Below are 20,562 nucleotides of genomic sequence, written 5' to 3'. Positions count from 1 at the left end.
AGAGGAGGAGAGGGGAGAGAGTGAGGGAGACGGAAGGAAACAGAAGGAGAGGGGGAGAGGGAGGGAGGGAGGGTGGGCGGGCGGGCGGGCAAGAGAGAGCGAGAGAGAGATGGTTCATCTGCAGGTTTTTTCCCCAAATGGCTGCAATGGCCAGCGCTGGGTCAGCCTGAAGCCAGGAGCCTTCCATGTAGATCTCCCTGGCTGGTGGGGGCCCAAGCACTTAGCCATCCTCAGCTGCTTTCCTGGACTAATTAGCAGGGAGCTGGATCACAAGCAGACAGCCAGGTCTTGAACCGGCACTCTGATATGGAATGACAGCAAGGCAAGCAGCAGCTTAACCTGCTATACCACAATGCTGGCCGCTATTATTATGTCTATCATTCTTTACTTTCACCTAATACATCAAGGATCTATTTCCTCACAATAAATTTAGTTTACACTGTTGCGTTCAAAAGCATCATAGTTGACTTGACAGAGATCCTGTATCTTCCACGCTACACTCTTTCCAGCCACCCTCAGTGGAGGCAATGGTGGCTCCAGCAGGTAGCCCAGAGAAACATAGGGTTGAGATCTGAGCAAAGAATCGGGTGTTTCAATACATGTTGGCAATCCCAAGCACATTGATAATAACGCAGCTCATCTCAAACAAGGCCAGCAGCTGCTCAGTTTTCTTTTTTAAGCAGAGTTTATTTCTAGGTCTTGGAAAAAATGTGAAAAGCTGTAGAAAAATTTTATTTTAGATGTCCTGAACATCTCTGGCTTCTCAGAGCTTTAAAAAATGAACACACACTCTGCACATACAGTCACAGCACATATATACATATCTCGGTTCACAGTGTAAGAATATATCCCACCAAGAATGCGCATATTATTTTGAGAAGAAGCAAAAGAGCTATTTCCTCCCTCTCTCCATAACAGGAACACTGCAGCTCAAACTCTGCCACCTCCAGTGGGTAATTTGAATTTTCTGGGCAGTAAAGACCCAGATTTGGAAACACATGTCCCAAGCTTCACAAGTACATTGGACGACTTTTCCTAGTTCCTAAGTTCATCTGTTCGGCACCACACTGTGACTGTAGGGCCCTCCACTCATCTGTGCTTTCGAAGCAGAATCCAGGTCTTCTCAGATAAAGACTCAAATTCCACAAACCACCTAGGAAAGCCAAGTTCAACCATCATCATTTAAGCCATGGGTCTCACCTTTGGCTTAGCACTGCTTTCCTGAGATTATGGTTGCTCAGGTGAAGGTTTGTGTCACGCACTTAGCGGGAGGAAGCAACAAGAATTCCATGATACTGGCAAATGACAAAAGCGGGACACCTGCCCTGCTCCAACCTGAGCTGGGCAGGGGGAAAGGCAGCTGACCCCCAAGAGCTGGCCAGGCCTGGGGCTCACGTCTGTGAATAACTGAAAACAGACACTTTTGAAACCTTCTCTCTTCCAAGTAGCAGACTCAAAAACAGAAAGTTAAAAAGAACTTTGAGGACAGGTGTTATGGTGCAATGGGCTAAGCCACCACTTGGGACAACCTGCATGCCGTATCGGTGGGCTGGTTCAAGTCCTGGCTTCTCCACTTCTGATCCAGCTTCACGCTGACGCATGGGAAGCATCAGACAATGGCATGAGTACTTGGGTTCTTGCCACCCACAGGGGAGACCCAGGTGGAGTTCCTGGTTCCTAGCTTCAGTCTGGCCCAGCCCCAGCTGTTGCAAGCATTTGAGAGGAAGGAAGATCTTTGCTCTCTTCTCTTCCTCTCTCTCTCTCTCTCCCTTCCTCCCTCCCTCTCCCTCGCTTTGCCTTTCAAATAACAAAACTTTGGTGCTTTTGCCATCCTAAACATACTTGGACTAAGAGGTCAATTATTTTCAGAATTCTACCTCTTAGACCAGAAAGGTTAAGACTTGGCCTTCAGACCCCCAGAGAGAAGAAAATGTGTAACCAGAATTTCCTGCCTTGCTAATGATCCGTAGGAGTGGGAGCTGACGGGGTGGGGTGCCAACAGGTCATAATCCAGCGAGGAACACACTGTTCATAACAGCCTGTGTTGCTTTGTGCAGACCAAGAAGGCTGGGTGAGTGCTAACAAGCTGGCACAACAGGGTGATTTGACATATGGGATTAATATGTTAATTTAAAGCTCTCCTGTTTGGTTAAGTGGCTTGCAGTTCTAGATTTCTAAGCAATGCACTCCAACGCCTTTATATGAGGACCATTTGGCCTTTCTAACCTCCTGAGCTGGGCACAGCACGCTCAGGCCAGACTTCAGGCTGCGTGTGCACCATCCTCCCACCGGAATGGCAGTCTTCTCCTGACTGACCTAGCCAAATCCTGCTCTAAATTCTTCAAGAGCCAACTCAAGACCCAGCTCTTGGCCAAGCCATTTCCAAAAGCTTAGCTTGCACCAACCACCACCCTCACGAGGCTGCCTCGAAGCCCCATTCTGGTCACTCTGCAGGCAACTCCTTCCTCTGATCCCCAAGTGGTCCACACATGCTCCACCTCTCCAAGCAAATCACGTCCTCCTAGGGCAGGGAGGAGGACTCCCATGCTCCTCCCTGTCAGGACCTGACAAGGACACCTAAGTGTCCTTTGGCCTCTCCTTCCTTGGCCTGTGAGCAGCGTGTTACCACCACTGCCCAAATGACACCTTCCCAGGAAAGGCCCAATTTTCTTGGTTTCTATGAAGTCAAACTCTAGATTCTCCCCCCATTCCTGGGCCCTTCATCCTCCAGCCAACTTCTGAATCTTTGTGTTCTGCAGAATTGGCCCCAGTTGCCTTTTCTCTTTGTCCACACCAGTGTTGCACTCTTTTTCTACAAGGCTTCAGATGTCACAGCTCCACAATGTCATGCGCATGCTCCCAGATTTCTCTGTCTGACCTGGACCCGAGTAATGTCCAGGAAGGCAAGGCCCATCAGCATGATGTTGATGAAGACAAGTTCACCTTTCCTACAGATCACTTAGCTCTTCACAAAGAGAAGCTCCCATTCCATTGTACTAGTGCCTCTTTTTTTCTAAAACAGTCACCATAAAGATGATCACCCTCATGGAGGCCAGGCAAGATGCCTTCATTCACGGAGGAAACGGACTGCCAATAGGCTGCAGAGTTGCACACTGATCGTTGCACACTGATAAACCACCTGAATTAAAATACTGGAGGAGGATACAAAAAAAGATTAAGGGGGAGGGATTACATTTTCTTCAGCTTAGAGTTCTCCAGTGCTCTACAAAGTATTTCTCACATAGGATACTGATTTTTTGTTTTAAAAAATGAAAGGCCAGGTAGACTATGCCGAGGTGGACTTAATCTCTATTTGTTGAAATGAATCCGAGTGGTGGAGGAATACAAGGCCATGAGCCATTGTCAAGCAGCACAACTCTTTGCAGACAAGTCTGCTTTATGTTCCCTCTGGAACTAGCTGGGGCTCTGACAACCCACTCCTGGTGGAAAGGTTTTCTGATTGAATCAGGCAGCATTAGTCCATTTTCTCTTACTATAATGAAATACCTGAGGCCGGGTACCTTATGAATAAAAGATGCTTATTCTGGCTCATGGTTGTTGTCCAAGGTTGAGGGCCCACATCCGGTGAGGGCATTCCTGCTGGCAGAGTTCTGGGGTGCCACAGGGGATCACAAGGCAAGAGACAGGGAACCTACTTGTGTAAATCCTCTGGACTCTCTTCTAATAAAGCCACCAGTGTTCGGTTATGGGAATATACCCTGCTGACCCAATCTAAACCTAACCACTTCCTGCAGGTCCACCTCGAAACACCACACTTGGACTAAGCTTCTACCCTCTTGATACCTCACAACAAGGATTAAATTTCAACTCATGAACCCTTGAATTACATATCCAAACCATAGCACAGGCCAACTGACATGTGTCTTACCCACTGGTACGTTAGGATTCTATAGAATTAAGTAATCATATCATAGTTTGGATTACATGGACCATTTTATAATTAATCATCCTCTTAAGCTGACCTCACACCCACATGTTCAAAATCAAACTGATTAATATCAACTCAAGAAGAAATATCACAGAGTCACCGTCTTTGGGTTATTTCTGACATCAGAATATCAAATCCCTTCCATGACCATTAGACTGACCCTTGGTGGTTTTCACTGGAGGCATGTTTCCTCAATTAAATCTATAAACAGAAATTTTACTGCTTCAGCAAGGATATAAATCTGCAAACAGGGCACTCTGGGGGCAAAGAAGAGGGAACAAAGGCTGGGAGAAGAGAATATACTTAAATTATTCAATGAAATGGAAGAAAGTGATGAGAGTATGCTATGGTTTGAACATGATTTGACTCTTTAACTCAGACAGGAAACCCCAATGTCATAAGTTAATTGCACTTAGTGGGGGGTGGGGGTGGGGTGGAAACTTAATCCAATCATGATGGTTAGGAGGTGGGTCTAAGAGGAGGTCCTCAGTCACTGGGAGCTTACTCTCAGAAGTAGGTCTCACAGAGTTGGTTCTGAGGGGTGAGTTTAGGCCGAATCTTTCTCTCCACTTCCTGACTCACCTGGTGACCCTTCTTCTTCTTGAGATCCACCACTGCCATCCACCACCCACCCCAAAGATCAAATCAATGGTGCCACCCAAACTTGGAGTTGAACTCCCAGAACTGTGAGCTCAATAAACGTTTCCTCTATAGTTTATAGAATTACTTTCCTCAGGTATTATATTACAATGATGAAAAGATGACTAATCCACGGTGGGTGAATTGTTTGAGACATGGATTCTTCTTTGTGTAGGACTCGCTGACAAGTAGGCTGAAGATGTCTTCCTTCCAAGGAACGATAAAATTGGGAATTGGCAAGCAGGGCTGTCACTCTATTGATCCTTCAAAACAGTTCACTTATTAAACGATTTCAATGCCAAACACAAATGGTAGCTCCCTGCAGAGTATTTGTATAGAGAAAAAGCATGTTGCTTCAGCAGTAACTCTTCTACGGCCAACCAGTTCGGGTGCTTTATGAAAGTGCCTTTTGTTAGCTCCCTACAGTTCTGTGCCTCAGTGAGTCACAACCAATAATCCCCCCTCTCATAAAGCAGCAGGGTACCAGGAAAGCAAATGCCTCCCTACTCCTTTCTTTGCATGTATGTGAAAAGAAAGTATATATAGAGCATTGAGCATTAACAGCATTTTCCATCACTAGACCTATTAGTATCTACACTGCTACAAAATAATCTCTCAGCACAATGCTCAATAATTCCCAGCCACAGTAAGTTCTTCCAGTATTCAATCAATATATTTTATCAGCTGCAGAAGCCTATTTGCTCTAGTACTTCCCTGAGTGAAGTCAGAAAATATTCATTGTTCCTTTCACTCAACAAAACACTATGCCAGGCACTATATGGTGTTGAAGATACAGCATCTCTGACCTCGTGAGGCTTACAGATCAATGAGAGAATTAAATAAGCTATTACACAAACCATTCTCCTACAGCTGTGATAACAACAGAAGAGAATATATACCAGTTGCCTAAAATGAATTACCAAATGGATCCACATTGAGTGTAAAAGGTCAACAAAGGGTTCCCAAAGAAAGTATTTTTCGAGCTGAAATCTGACGGATGAGAAGGGAAGAGGGAAGGAGAGTGAGTATCCCAATAGACTGAAGGACCTGTGTAGGGGACTGAGGCTGGAGAGGCCAGATGTAGAACAGAAGGATCAACAGAGACAGAGAAGCCAAGAGCAGGAGGAGAGGGGAGGGGTATCCAGATCAAGATTAGACAGAACCTCTCGGGTGATATATCACAGACTCGGTCCTAAGGAAATGGGAGGGCCCTACAGGATTTTAAAGAGGTGTTTATTGAGAAACATCTGTGAGTACAAGGTATACAAGGATTTGAGTTGAAGGGAGCAAAAGCAGAAGTAGGGAATGAATTAGAAGCTATGTGGTGGACCAGGCAAGAAATGAGAGCAGCTTGGATTAGGATGGTATCATGGCAATGGAAACAGCCTACTTAGAAGGTAGACTATAGAATTTTATAGGTGAACTCTATGGGCAGGGGAGATACTAAGGATAACTAAATGGCTTTGGCCTTGAGTCACATGGATGATGGTGCTAGAGGGAGAGGAGCTAGCTGGAATTCCGGGAGATGGGAGCACATGAGCTGAGGACTGCACACGCGGTGTCTGGAAAACCTGTGAGACATGCAAGTCAAGAAGTTCAACAGCTAGTTGGATACATGAAGCACCATACCATTAACAGAGATGATTCTAAATTATAGTAGAGCCCAACACACTACCTTGTTTAGAAGTTGTCTAGAAAGGGTATGGTCCAGAAACGCACTTTCCTAAATGACAGCCATAAGCTGCATGGAGGTTACCTAGGTTTAAATGGATTAACATTAAATAAATTACAAATTCAGTGACACTAGCCACATTTAAGTGCTCCGTGTGGCTAGTGGCTGATCTACTGAACCACGTAGCAGATGTTTCTATCATATCAGGAAGCTCTATTGGCCAGTCCTATTCTAGAAGTTCAGAGGACTTGCTGTTTACAATACTCCAATCAGTCCTCCATAAAATGTTCAGCTGTCAGTCAACCAGCACCAAGACACGGACTGCTACTGTGTTTTCAGACTGAGACGAGGCCTCAAGGTAGCAGGCAGAGAAAATACGGCAAAGGAAGGAACAGCAACCCTCACGACTCAGGTATTGTCAATCCAGCTTCCACACACACGAGAGATAAATGCCATGGAGAAAGGATGCAAAGGGTCATTGTACTTGGCAATCTGACTAGGCCAGTGTGCTCACACATATGGTTAAGCATTGCTTAGGCATGTCTGACGGGGCTTCTGGATGAGGTTTATGCTTGAGTCAGTAGCCTGAGAAAAGGAGATCACCATCTGCAGTGTAGGAGGGCCTCAACCAAGCCACTAAAGGCCTGAAGAGCATAAAAGCCTGGAAAATCACCTTTCTCTTTGCTTATCTGTCAACACAGGATACAGATAGTGATGGAACCTGACCTTATACTCAAGGAGTACGTCATCAAACTGCCACAACTACCTACAAGTGACATAAAAACAGTTTTCTTAATGTTCTTGTTCAACAGATGTGTAAACCAAACATCATATTTACAATATGTAAGAAAAATATTTCAACAAAAACTGCATATCAAAAATTGCTGTGTGGCTGGCGCCACGGCTCACTAGGCTAATCCTCTGCCTTGCGGCGGCGGCACACCGGGTTCTAGTCCCGGTCGGGGCGCCGGATTCTGTCCCGGTTGCCCCTCTTCCAGGCCAGCTCTCTGCTGTGGCCCGGGAAGGCAGTGGAGGATGGCCCAAGTGCTTGGGCCCTGCACCCCATGGGAGACCAGGAGAAGCACCTGGCTCCTGGCTTCGGATCAGCGCAGTGCGCTGGCCGCAGTGCGCCAGCCGCGGCGGCCATTGAAGGGTGAACCAACGGCAAAAGGAAGACATTTCTCTCTGCCTCTCTCTCTCTCACTATCCACTCTGCCTGTCAAAAAAAAAAAAAAATTGCTGTGCACCTAGGTATCTGAATTGTAGATGAAGGACTAAATGACATAAACATATAAGCGTCCTAGACTACACTAAAATGGCGCAGGGCGGGCAGACAAGTACTTCATCCTGGGAGTAAATATATTTGCTGCTGTGGCTTATTTGAAACAAAAAATAAGACAACCATAAACTGTACAACTCAGTTAGGTTACACTTTTTAATATTGCAGATTGTTAAAATTTATCAATAGCATAAATTATGCCTCAAATACCACAAAGTAGTGGTTAACAGTAAGTTCAAGGTTAATGTTAAGCCCTTCATGAAACAACACAGAAATCAATTACCAGGCTTCAGACTAGGCTGAAAGAACCCTCTGGGAGCTTGTGTTGTGGTGTAGCAGGTAAAGCCACCACTTGCAACCCATTCTTCCATATGGGCACCAGTTCAAGTCCTGGCTGCTCCATGTCTGATCCAGCTCCCTGCTAATGGCCTGAGAAAAGCAATGGACTGCTTGGTCCCCTGCCACCTACATAGGAGACCTGGATGAAGCCTCTAGCTTCAGCCTGGCCTACCCTGGCTGTTGGGGCCATCTGCAGAGTGAACCAGTGGATGGAAGACATTCATTCATTCATACTCTCTAATGCTTTCAAATAAATAAATATTTTAAAATGGAAAGGAAATCAAAAGGATACAAATTGGAAAGGAGGAAGTAAAATTATCCCTATTTGCAGACAACATGAAACCAAAAGTCCCTACTATATATAGAGAAACCAAAAGACTTCACTAAGAGACTATTGGAACTTATAAGAGTGTTTGGTAAAATTGCTGGATATAAAACCAACACACAAAAATCAATAGCTGCTGTATACACAGGCAATGCCATGGATGAGAAAGAACTGGTAAGATCAGTACAATTCATAATAGCTACAAAAATATTTAAATACCTTGGAATAAATTTAACCAAGGATGTGAAAGATCTCTAAAATGAAAATTATAAAAAATTAAAGATATAAATAGAAGACACACAAAAAATGGATAATTCTTCCATATTCAAGAATTGGAAGAATTAGTATCATCAAAATGTCCACATTACCCAAAGCAATATACAGATTCAATGTGACCAATCAAAATGACAATGACATTCTTTTCAAATCTAAAAAAAAATGATGCTAAAATTCATATGGAAACACAAAAGACTGCAAATAGATAAAGCAATTTAAACAACAAAAATAAACCTGGAAGCATCACAATACCAGATTTCAAGATATACTATAGGGCAGTAATAATCAAAACAGCCTGGTACTAGAACAAAAATAGACATGTAGACCAATGGAACATGATAAAAACCCCAGAAATTAATCCCTGCATCTACAACCAACTAATCTTTGACAAACTAAAATCAATCCCTGGAGAAAAGGAAAGTGTCTTCAACAAATGGTGCTGGGAAAACTGGATCTCCATGCTCCGAAGTACGAAATTACACCCCCTACCTTACACCATATACAAAAACCATTTCTAAATGGATCATGGATCTAAATCTACAACCTGATGTTATCAAATTACTAGAGGGTAACATTGGAGAAACTTTGTAAGACATTGGTATAGGTAAAGTCTTCTTGGAAAAAGACCCCAGAAGCACAGACAATAATACAAAAATAGACAAATGGGATTATATCAGGCTAAGAAGCTTCTGCACTGCAAAGGAAACACTCAACAAAATAGGAACTGACAGAATGGAAGAAAATATTTGTAAACTATGCAACTGATAAAGGATTAATATCTAGAATCTATAAAGAGCTCAAGAAACTCAACAACAAAACAATCTAGTCAAGAAATGGGCAAAGGACATGAACAGGCATGTTTGAGTTAGAAATGTGCTGGGGATTCCAATACAACTCCATCAAGATTGCATGTACCAATGCCATCTCACTAGTCCAAGTCATCAATTTCAGTTCACAATTGATCACACTGATAGGTCTAAGAGTCAAAGGGATCACATAAACAAGACTAGTGCCTGCGAATACTAACTGATAGCATAAAAAAGGGAGAGAACGATCCAACATGGGAAGTGGGATACACAGCAGACTCATAGAATGGCAGATGTCCTAAACAGCACTCTGGCCTCAGAATCAGCCCTTAAGGCATTCGGATATGGCTGAAGAGCCCATGAGAGTATTTTAGGCATGGAAAGCCAAGACACTCTGGGAAAAAAAAAAAATAAAACACAACAACAACTAAATGAAAGATCTCTGAGTGAGATCCCAGTAGAAAGAACGGGCCATCAAAGAAGGAGGTACCTTTTTCTGAAGGGAGGAGAGAACTTCCACTTTGACTATGACCTTGTCTAAGTAAGATCGAAGTCAGCGAACTCAAGAGGCTTCCATAGCCTTGGAAACTCATGACTAGAGCTTAGGGAGATTTCTGACACCATAAACAAGAGTGTCAAATTGTTAAGTCAACAACAGGAGTCACTGTGTACTTACTCCTCATGTGGGATCTCTGTACTTAATGTGTTGTCCAATGGGAATTAATGTTATAACTAGTACTCAAACACTATTTTACACTTTATGTTCTGTGTGGGTGCAAACTGATGAAATCTTTACTTAATATATACTAAATCGATCTTCTGTATATAAAGATATTTGAAACTGAATCTTAATGTGAATGGAATGGGAGAGGGAGCGGGAGATGGGAGGGGTGCGGGTGGGAGGGAAGTTATGGGGGGGAAAAGCCATTGTAATCCATAAACTGTAGTTTGGAAAATTATATTTACTAAATAAAAGTTTAAAAACAAAAAAAAAAATCAAATGGCCAACAGACACATGAAAAAATGCTCAGGATCACTAGCCATCAGGGAAATGGATCAAAACCCCAATGAGGTTTCACCTCATCCCAGTTATAATGACTATCATTCAAATATCAAAAAACAATAAATTCTGGAAAGATGTGGGGGAAAAGCTATCCTAATGCACTGTTAGTGGGAATGTAAACTAGTACTACAATTATGGAAGCCAGTATGGAAATTCCTCAAAAATCTGAAAATAAGTCTGTCATATGACCAAACCATCCCACTCCCAGGAATTTACCCAAAGGCAATGAAATCATCATATGAATGAGTTATCTGTACTCCCATGTTTACTGCTGCTCAATTCACAATAGCTAAGATATGGAATCAACCCAGATGTCCATAAATTGATAACTGGGTAAAAAAATGTGAAATGTAGTATATATACACTATGGAATACCACTCAGATATAAAGAATGAAGTCCTGTCTCTAGAAAAAAAAATGGACGCAACTGGAAATCATTATGTTTAGTGAAATAAGTCAGTCCCCAAAAGACAAATATCATGTTTTCCCTGATTTGTCATAACTAATATACAGAATACAAAAGATGTAATATATATGTGTGAAAATGACAGCTTGAGATACGGTTTTTGTTTATAAACCCTTTATATACCTTTGAGGAACAGTGGTTTTTCTACTTACTGCTTGTTGAATACTTGATTTAGTAGAGGGTTAAGTTTGTGATTATAAAATAACCTGAAAATTTGTCATTGTAAAAATTAAAACATAAGAAAGGAAGGAAAAGGGAAAGTGGGAGCATGGGTCAGAGGGAAGGTAGCATGGGAAGCATCATTATGCTCTTAAAATTATATATATGAGACACATGAAATTTGTTCACCTTATATAAATTTAAAATTTTTCTTAAATGGAAGGGAGAGGAGTGGAGGGAAGGGAAGGAGGAGGGAGAGGAGAAGGGGGGGGAGGTGATGGTCCCATTTTCAGATAACGTTGGGCCTTCAGGTTTTGGGGAGGAGTACTTAAATTTGAAGATGAAGATGACTCTCACTGAAAATACCATTATCTATAGGAATTCACTGACATTTCTTTCCTGCTGATCGCTGAGTACTACTACTGAAGAAAATACCTTTAAACACGCATGAGCATATGTAAGATTCTTTAGTGTTATCTTGCTACATGCTTCCTATTGTTTTGGATGAATTAATCATCCACTTACACTATGACTACCTTTACAGAAACACACTCAAATATATCCCATTTTGGAGGGGTCTTATAGATGTGGGGGGGAGAATTTGGTGCAGCACTAATCACTTATCTAGTAATTTGTGTTTTATTGCCTGCCATGAGCACGATGCCAGCACACATTTCTTAAGCTACTTCTTTCAAGGTTGAGCAAAATATGGCTCTACATTTAGAAAGTATGATTTCCTCTAAGGTTCTAATCTATCATATGCTACATTTGAAAGGCAAAGGTATGCCTGTCTTTTACAGTCACTTAAAATGTATGCTTAAATAGAAGCATTTAATTAAATTTCCAAATAATTTTCCTAATAGAGTTGGAATGTGTGTTAACCCCTTAGCTGTTTTCATGCTTCCATATACAGTGCCTATCAAACATGAAAAATGCTAGTACTACTCAGCATTGGGAAGAGTGTTCCCAGATACTGTAGGAAGTATTATAAATTGGTGCACTTTTCCTACAGGGAAATTAAGAGTTAATAAGCAGTATGCATAGTGAATCTTAAAGATGAAAAACAAATCTTGACCTTGGCAATTCTACTTCTGAGAATTTTTCCCAGTTAATGTATTCATTTCAATACAATTGATAGTGGCAAAAATTCAGAATAATGTGATTATTGATAATAGAACACTAAGTAAACTATAGTATATAGATATTATGAAATTCTATATAGCCATTAAAAAGGGATGTTACAAATGCAATCAATGACTTGGGAAAGGAAGCCTGGAAACAACCTTAGGTTGGAACAGTAACATCTGTTTTATACATACATATACACATGGGGATACTTCAACAACATAACAGAAAGTGGAATTAAAAGGTAAGCTTATTTTAATGCAAAAACAATTTGAAATCAGGGCCATTACTGTAGCGTAGTGGGTAAAGGCACCACCTGCACTGCTGGCATCCCATATGGGTGCCAGTTGAATCCCAGCTGCTCCACTTCTGATCCTGCTCTCTACTATGGTCTGGAAAAACAGAAGATGGCCCAAGTCCTTGGGCCCCTGCACCCATGTGGGAAACCGGAAGAAGCTCCTGGCTTCAGATCGCTGAAGCTCCAGCCACTGTGGCCATCTGGGGAGTGAACCAGCAGATGGAAGACCTCTTTCTCTTTCTCTCTCTCTCTCTCTCTGCCTCTCTAATAAATAAATCTTTTTTTAAAAAAATTGAAATCTATGCATACAAGGAGTCTAGAAACGTCATGAAAATGTATATTACAAAAATACTATGGATGGATTTCAATTTTTTTCACCAAAACAATTTTATTTTGTTTTACGATTTACTGATCTATTTGAAAGGCAGAATGAGAGAGAAATAGTGGAACAGAGAGATCTTCCACCCACTGGTTTACTCCCCAAATGGCCAGAATGGCCAAGGCTGGTCAAGAACTGTATCCAGGTCTCCCACATGGGTGACAGGAGCCCAACACCTGGCCCATCCACTGTTGCTTTACCAGATGCATTAGCAGGAAGCTGGATCAGAAGCAGAGCAGGCAGGACTTGAACCAGCACTCTGACGTAGGATTCTGCCTTCACCAGTGGCGGCTTAAGCTGCCGCACCACAACACCAACCCTATAGTCTTTATCTTTTAATTCCATTTGTCATGAATGTTCTGAAGAATCCTTGTACACATGTGCTATGTGTATACATGTATACATATAAGCAATTGGGAAAAATGGGTGTTACCATAACTTGTTGGTGAAATAGTCCTCTTTTGTTCATCTGAATTGTGTAATTTTTATATAATAAATATGGACTACTTTTATGGTCAAAACTAATTACTTGATTAAAATACGCATTTTGATTAAAAAAAAAAAAAAATAAAGCTCTTCTAGCTGTTTTGCCCCTAGACACATGGACTGAAACCAATCTGGTAGGGCTGCTCCATCCCAGGGTGAATCTGATGAGCACTGTCCCTCCCAAACCTGGTCCCCCGAGTTCAGCCGTCCACTACCCCAGCAGCAAGGATCCTGCTCACCAGACTGTCCCGGACGCGTGGGGTCTCCAGGAGCCGCCCGACCCCGTTCTCCACGGTGATCCCCAGCCAGTTGAGCGCTGCCCAGCACCAGAGATAGTCGTAGCCGCCATGCCAGTAGCTCACGAACGCAAAGGTCATCGCGGTGGAGAACAGCGTCCCCAGCACGCCGCGCTGGGACCCGCCCAGCGGAACGTACACATACCTGGAGAAAGAGGAGGCGGTGAGGAGCCGTGCCAAGGACTGCCCTGCATTCTTGCACCTGCCGCTGCCGGCCGCACCGCACACAGCCCTCCCTGGTCCAGACAGACCACCCTTTGGTGTCTCCATCACATGAGGAGCTGGCAAAAACCTAGGTCTCAGCTCTCTAGGGCTCAAGGGTAAATGAGCTCGCCAGCCAAAGAGCTCTTACGACTCAAAAAATAGCACTTAGGAGAGGCAGCGAGGTCAGAGTTTCCGAGGGGATGTGCCAGGTCACTGCATGCCACTTCAACTTCCGGCTTGCTGGGCACTCTGAGTTCTAAGGCAGGTGTGTTCTTTACAGCTCACTCCATGACACGTATGGCAAACCCACGGCTGAGATTGAACCACTGAAAGCAGGCCCCTAACTGGCAGGAGCTGGGCGGAAAAGAGGGGTGCCAAAGTCGGTTCCCCCCAGATTGCCAGGCAAGTTGCCTAGAACAATGGAGAGTTCACAAGAGAGCAGCGTGGTGCTCCTCGGGCAGCCGAACTGGCACTCAGAATGTGCCACTGTCACGCAGGTGTGCCCTCCGTTCCCCACATGCTGCCAGGGGACACGAGGCCAGACCACGTCCTCCGATCAGTAATTTCCTATTTGAGTTGGGACAAAGCTCACACCTTGCATTGGCAGCGCCTGGAGAGCTGGGAGCACACCCTTCTTGCAGCAGCGTTTAAAAAAAGCCCAGAGCCATGCGGATCCGGCTGAAATGCCCATGAGAGTATTTCAGGCATGGAAAGCCAAAACACTCTGGCAAAAAAAAAAAAAAAAAAAAAAAAAACAAACCTAAATGAAAGATCTCCATGAGTGAGATCCCAGTGGAAAGAATGGGTCAAAGAAGGAGGTACCTTTCTCTGAAGGGAGGAGAGAACTTCCACTTTGACCATGGCCTTGTCTAAATATGATCAGAGTCAGTGAACTTAGGGGGCTTCCATAGCCTTGGCAGCTCATGACAAGAGCCTAGGGTGATTACTGAGGCCATAAACAAGAGTGCCAATTTGTTAAGTCAACAACAGGAGTCACTGTGCACTTACTCCTCATGTAGGATCTTTGTGCTTAGTGTGCTGTACATTGAGATTTAATGCTATAACTAGTACTCAAACAGTATTTTTCACTTTAAGTTTCTGTGTGGGAGCAAACTGTTGAAATCTTAATGTATGCTAAACTGATCTTCTGTATATAAAGAGAATCGAAAATGAATCTTGATGTGAATGGAAGGGGAGAGGAGTGGATAAGGGGAGGGTTGCGGGTTGGAGGGACGTTATCGGGGGAAACCATTGTAATCCATATTCTGTACTTTGGAAATTTATATTCATTAAATAAAAGTTAAAAAAAAAGAAGTGAAAAAAAAAAAAAAGCCCAGAGCTTTATTTTTATTCACTACTGGTCACAACTCCTTGGCCCACTCCTATTCATGGAGGAAAAGTAAAGCTCATGTCCTGTGTGGCAAGCACAGCTCCGAGACACTCTGCCTGTGTCTCTGAACCACCAGGCAGATGGTTTACACCTGCTGTCTCAGCATCCCAACCTGTGCAGCACCAGGCCCTTTATCTATCAATGTTTTCGAGGAAATTTAATTTTGCAGTTTTGAATAGAATTGTTTATAGGTAGGCTAGCCAAAACTACATAAAGTGACTCATCAATAAGGAAATATTTCCAGACTCTATGATTGTAATGATTTTTAAATGTAATTATTATTAAATGGACAAAGTCTCTCGCCTTGGCTGAAGTTGGCCAGGCTCCTTCTCTACCTTGGTGTCAGTCCTTCTTGGACTTGCATCACACAGCTGTAGCAAGAATCCTGCTAAGTCACTAGAGCAAGAGACCACCCCCTCCCCATCCCCAAGGTCAACATTCAGTCACCCTGCATATCCAGCCAAATTCCTCATCCCCTGCCCTTGGCGTCTGCTCATCCTGGCCTGCCTTCCACAAGGATCCTGTAGATCAATTTAACCAGAGCCCCCATTCCATGATGCTTCCTCTTAATTCTCTGACCCCCACCCCCACCCCAGAAGATAGATTCTATCTTCCTTGTCCAAACTGGATTTGGAAATGAGCTCAGCTTTATACCGCAATCTTTTCTCCTCTATTGCAATAGTTCTTCAATAAAATTTTTTACCATGTTACTGTCAAGCTCTGGTCTTCAACATCCTTCACTCATAAAACTGTGTTCTAGTGTATAAGAGAATTGACCTGATCACCTTAGACAAGGCCATTTTGTGAGTGAGAAAGCCGAGGCCAAGAAGTGCACCTGCTCCAAGTACATAGCAGTGAAGGGAAGGGACCGAGGTGCAAATGTGCCTCTGTGGCACCGGCACCCAGAAGCAGACTAGAAGGCACCGAGAATGCAGCCTTTTCAGAAACAACTAAGCAAAGACAGTCATTCCTCTTGTACAAAACCAAGGTTGTCTCCCGTGTCAACCGAAGCAGCAAGTATGTGCCAGGCACCCACTGCAGATGAAAGGCCCTTCCTTCTGCTACCAAGCACTCTTTTAGGCCCCTACAGAAAACACAGAGAAATAAGATGGTGCCTCGGCCCTATGGACAGGTATGCAGGTTGTGAACAATAGTGAACAAGTCTCATCTTTAAACTGCACGATGCGGTACACAGTAGAACAGGAGGGTTTAAGAGTGTAGGGCAGAAAGAGACAAGCGGTGACAGGTGGAGCACAGGAGGCTTTCTGGCAAAGGCTCCCACCTGGGGGAGTGGTGGCCCTGCACCAAGGACACACAGGAAGGGCTGGGAGACAAACCAGAAAAGCCTGACCTCCCAGGGCAGGTGGTCTTACTTGGTGTTCTGCTGCCCCCTAGAGGTTGCTTGGTTATTGGTGTAGATTACAACAAACCTCAGCAGAGGAAAAAAAAAGAAAAGTGATGGTGGGAGGCACTATCATTTGCTGCTCCTACCTGCTTGGAGATAACCCCCGCCCCCATCAAGAGCTGCCCTTCACTTCACACAATCAGTGCTGGGCGCAATGAACTTGCATGTTTTTTTTTAAAAATTAAGTAACCAAACCAATATCAAAAGTATGAAGGAAGACTACAGTTTTATAAAACTAGTTATCCAATATTCTCCTCACTCAAGCTGTTGCATGTTGAGGCTTTTCATCATGTCTCACTCTACAACAGCAAGCTGTGCCGCGTATGCCAGAAAACCCAGGATAGCATAAAACCCTCTCATTCTGCACGCCAATGGTGCTTGATATTGGACTCAACTCCAAGGACGTGTTTTCAGGCTTGTGATAAGGAGGCACCTAGCCCCCTAATTGCATGCACAGCTATTTTAGGCACTTTCTAGAAGCCTGGCTGTTCCTTCGCCTTTGAAATGATAGCCAACAAAAATCTGGGAGAATTCTTTTTATTCCAGAAACCCATACATGACGAGGTGTCAGAGGACAGGGCACTGCTGGATTCAAACAAGAAGGCACAGTTTCCAGACTGGAAAATACAAATCCTTTCTTCACTCTAGATTTCTAGATGGTTGCAGGTGTGGTAAGAAGGAAGGTGAAGAGGTGATTTGCTTTTACAGATTCTACCAGTTTGGCATCCATTCCATGATTAATAAAAACAGAAGAAAAAAAAACAGTTGAGTCCATTTACTGAGATCCTAAACACAGAGCAATTGATTTCCCAGTGGAAGGAAGAAATCGGCCACACTTCTCCGCAAAGCAGAAATGGCGGGATCTTGTATCGTCAATGACAACATGGCACTGAGGGTGCACCAGGCCTCCCCGCCTGGCCGGCTCCGTGCGGTCCCCACTTGCAGAGAGAGCAACACTTGTTCTTAACTTGAAGGCAGCTCACAGAATCAGTGCAACATAGAAAACCCCAAACTGAGGAGGAGAGACCCATGGAAAAGGGCCATGGTCCTGATGACATCACTTAAACCACTAAAACAACTCTTTAAAAGCATAATGAGGGGCTGGTGCTGTGGTGTAGCGGGAGAAGCCGTCACCTGCAGTGCTGGTATCCCATATGGGTGCCAGTTTGAGTCCCGGCTGCTCCACTTCCAATCCAGCTCTCTGCTATGGTCTGGGAAAGCAGTAGAAGATGGCCCAAGCCTTGGGCCCCTGCACTCACATGGGAGACATGGAAGAAGCTCTTGGCTCCTGGCTTCAGATCGATGCAGCTGCAGCTGTTGCGGCCAATCGGGGAGTGAATCAATGGCTAGAAGACCTCTCTCTCTCTCTCTCTCTCTCTGCATCCTCTTCTCTCTCTGTGTAACTCTTTCAAATAAATAACCTTTTTTTTTAAAAAAAAGGCATAATGAGTGGTCCAATCTTCCAAAGAAGGGAATCCTGAGCCAACCATGTTCTATCACGCCATTTATCACAATGGGAGAGTGTCCCAGTGATACGTTACATTTACGTAACCAAATCTTCAAGTCAGCCTCCACATAAACATCCTCTAGTATTTTTATTATTTTAAAAAAAGTCCTCTCTGGGAAAGGAGTCTTGCTCAGGAGAATAGTGTTCACTATTTATGATCGGGTTTGGGTCAATGAGCTGTTAGCTGCGGTTCAACTTCAGAAGGCCATGGTGTCAGTTCTACTTTGGGGAACATGGAAGAGTTTCTGCAAAGGTGGGACCCGCTGACTTGACAGCTGGCACCCTGCAGAAGTATGACTGCAAGAATTGGGGCATGGGGAATGTGTTGTGGCACAGTGGGTTAAGCCAGCCCTTACAAAGCCAGCATTCAGCGCTGGAGTGCCAGTTAGAGTCCCAGCTGCTCCACCGCCAATCCAGCTGCCTGCAGATGCACCTGGGAAGGCAGCAGATGGCCCAAGTACTTGTAAGTTGGCTATAGGGGTACCACTGAGAAGGCATATGTGGAAGAATATCTCTATCTTCCATCTACTGGCTGTGAAAACAACTCAAGAATGTGTCTACAGTGGAGACCAGGTGGTGGGAATCCATACACACACTGTACAGGGCACCCTTCTCCCGAGGAACCACATAGTAACTCTCTAGCTTTCTGTGTTATCTCCAAGTCCTTTGCCACAGGAGAACCTCAGGCCCATCAAGGGGTGAGGGTGACGTGCACAGACACTGTCCAGGGATTTCACAAGGTGGGCTTGCAGGCTTCCAGCTTTCAGTCCCCAACTGCACAGCAGAGGCGGGGCGGGCAGCAGTTGACCTCCTACTCCAGCTCTGCCTACCTAGCTCTGCTGTCAAATCAGACTCAGGAACAAAGGGGCCATCACACCTCCATGCTTTTGGTCTCATTGCTGCATCCTCTAGGGTAGTGGACAAGAGGTCTGGTGTTTAGTTCTCAGATAGCAAGCTGCAGATCTACTGACACACGTGTTTTCAAAGGAAGATACATGCAGAAAAGAGCATAATTTACTTTTAATGTCTTCTACCCGATACAGATCATAATGGAATTTTAATAAGTAAAAATCAGCAGTTGGTTAATGGGCAGCCATAGATTTTCAGAAGGCTAAGAAAGGTCCACACTCAGAGCAAAATGAATATTTTGAGCTGGGCTAATTCTCGGCTCCTTTTACTAAAGGATGCTGGATTTAAATTTCATACGCAGCTCTGAAAATTACATATTAAAAATTCTATGTCCTACTTGGCAACAGGAAAATGTGGAATTTATAAAATACAAATTAAACTCAGGCTATATTTAGTCCACATTTAAACTTCTGGGTTCATGTAATTAGATGCCAATTAAAAAAAAACTTCCTTTTCTTCAGCCCACAAAGCTGATAGCTCAGTGGGTTGAAGTACTGTGCTGATGAACCCAAGCTTGCAACTTTCAACTCCAAGTTCATAGCCCCAAACCCAAACTCCAGTTACCTAAAAGTTCGCTCGCTTGCTCCCTCTCTCTCACTGTGGGAGAAGCTGAAAGAGTCTGAAGTCTGAATGGCCCAGCCCAGTTGTCTTCACCACTGGACCCAGCTCCTGCAGCAACAGCAGCAGAGAACAGGACAGGAAGGAAGCCAACCCTTGAAGGCTGGAAGATGTGGCCTTGGTCCCGCTCTGCCACTGACCGATCTCTGTAACCTGGGGCAGGTCAATTAAGCTGGCTCCAGGTAAGTGTAGACGCTAAATAGGTACTGTGAGCACTAAGATCAGAGATGAGAGGAGACAGTACATTTGTCTAAGCACTCTGGAGATCTTACTGTTCAAATGTGACAAGAACACTGAGTATGACATCAACCTTCTTAAACAAATCTGACATCTATAATACAGTATCATTAACTATAGGCCCAACACTGTACAGCATCTCCGGAACCTATTCACTTCGCATAACTGAAACTTTATACCATTGATAAGCTATACCCCTCCCCTCCACCCCCAGCCCCTGACATGCACTGTTTTACTCTGTGCTCCCATGAGTCTGATTGCTTCAGTCCTCATATTTGCAGCACCATGTAATACAGCATATGTTCTTCTGAGACAGGAGCTTATTTCACTTAGCAGAATATTCTCCAGGTGCATCCATGTTGTTACTCACCGATACCAAAACCAGACAAAGGCACCACAGAAAACCACAGGCAGATATCCCTGATGAGCATAGATGCAAAAATCCTCAACTAAATAGTAACAAACTGAATTCAACAACACACGCAAAGGATAATTCAACTGACAAATGAGCTCTAGGCCTGAACACAAACTCTGTGGTTCAACAGACACAAATCAGTAAGTGTTTACATGATAACATAAATTACAAAAATTATCTGGTCATTTCAATAAATGCAGAAAAAGCATTTGAAAAAAAATCAACAGCCTTCATTATACAAAAGAAAAAAAAAAACCTCTCAATAGGGACTGACATTGTGGTGCAGTGGGTTAAGCCACCACCTGCAATGCCAGCATCCC

General features: G+C 43.8%; 1 protein-coding gene across 12 annotated transcripts in view; it reads right to left on the bottom strand.

Moving 5' to 3' along the window:
* HHAT (hedgehog acyltransferase) overlaps positions 1-20,562 on the bottom strand; it is a 300,447-nt gene that overhangs the window by 63,554 nt on the left and 216,331 nt on the right. For 10 of the 12 annotated variants that reach the window (XR_016219600.1, XM_008268452.5, XM_089312131.1 and 7 more), the window contains one exon: positions 13,501-13,702. The exons of the other annotated variants lie outside the window; for them this stretch is intronic. Coding sequence is in view for 9 of the 10 variants with exons in the window: in XM_008268452.5 (XP_008266674.3) it covers positions 13,501-13,702 (202 nt within the window). In the remaining variant the exon portion in view is untranslated. The remainder of the gene's footprint in view (positions 1-13,500; positions 13,703-20,562) is intronic. 12 annotated transcript variants of the gene reach the window in all.

This window comes from Oryctolagus cuniculus, chromosome 13 (assembly GCF_051225735.1).
Source record: "Oryctolagus cuniculus isolate XC-2025 breed Fujian yellow rabbit chromosome 13, ASM5122573v1, whole genome shotgun sequence".
Taxonomy (NCBI): domain Eukaryota; kingdom Metazoa; phylum Chordata; class Mammalia; order Lagomorpha; family Leporidae; genus Oryctolagus; species Oryctolagus cuniculus.
This window is presented reverse-complemented; position numbering and strand designations above follow the sequence as displayed.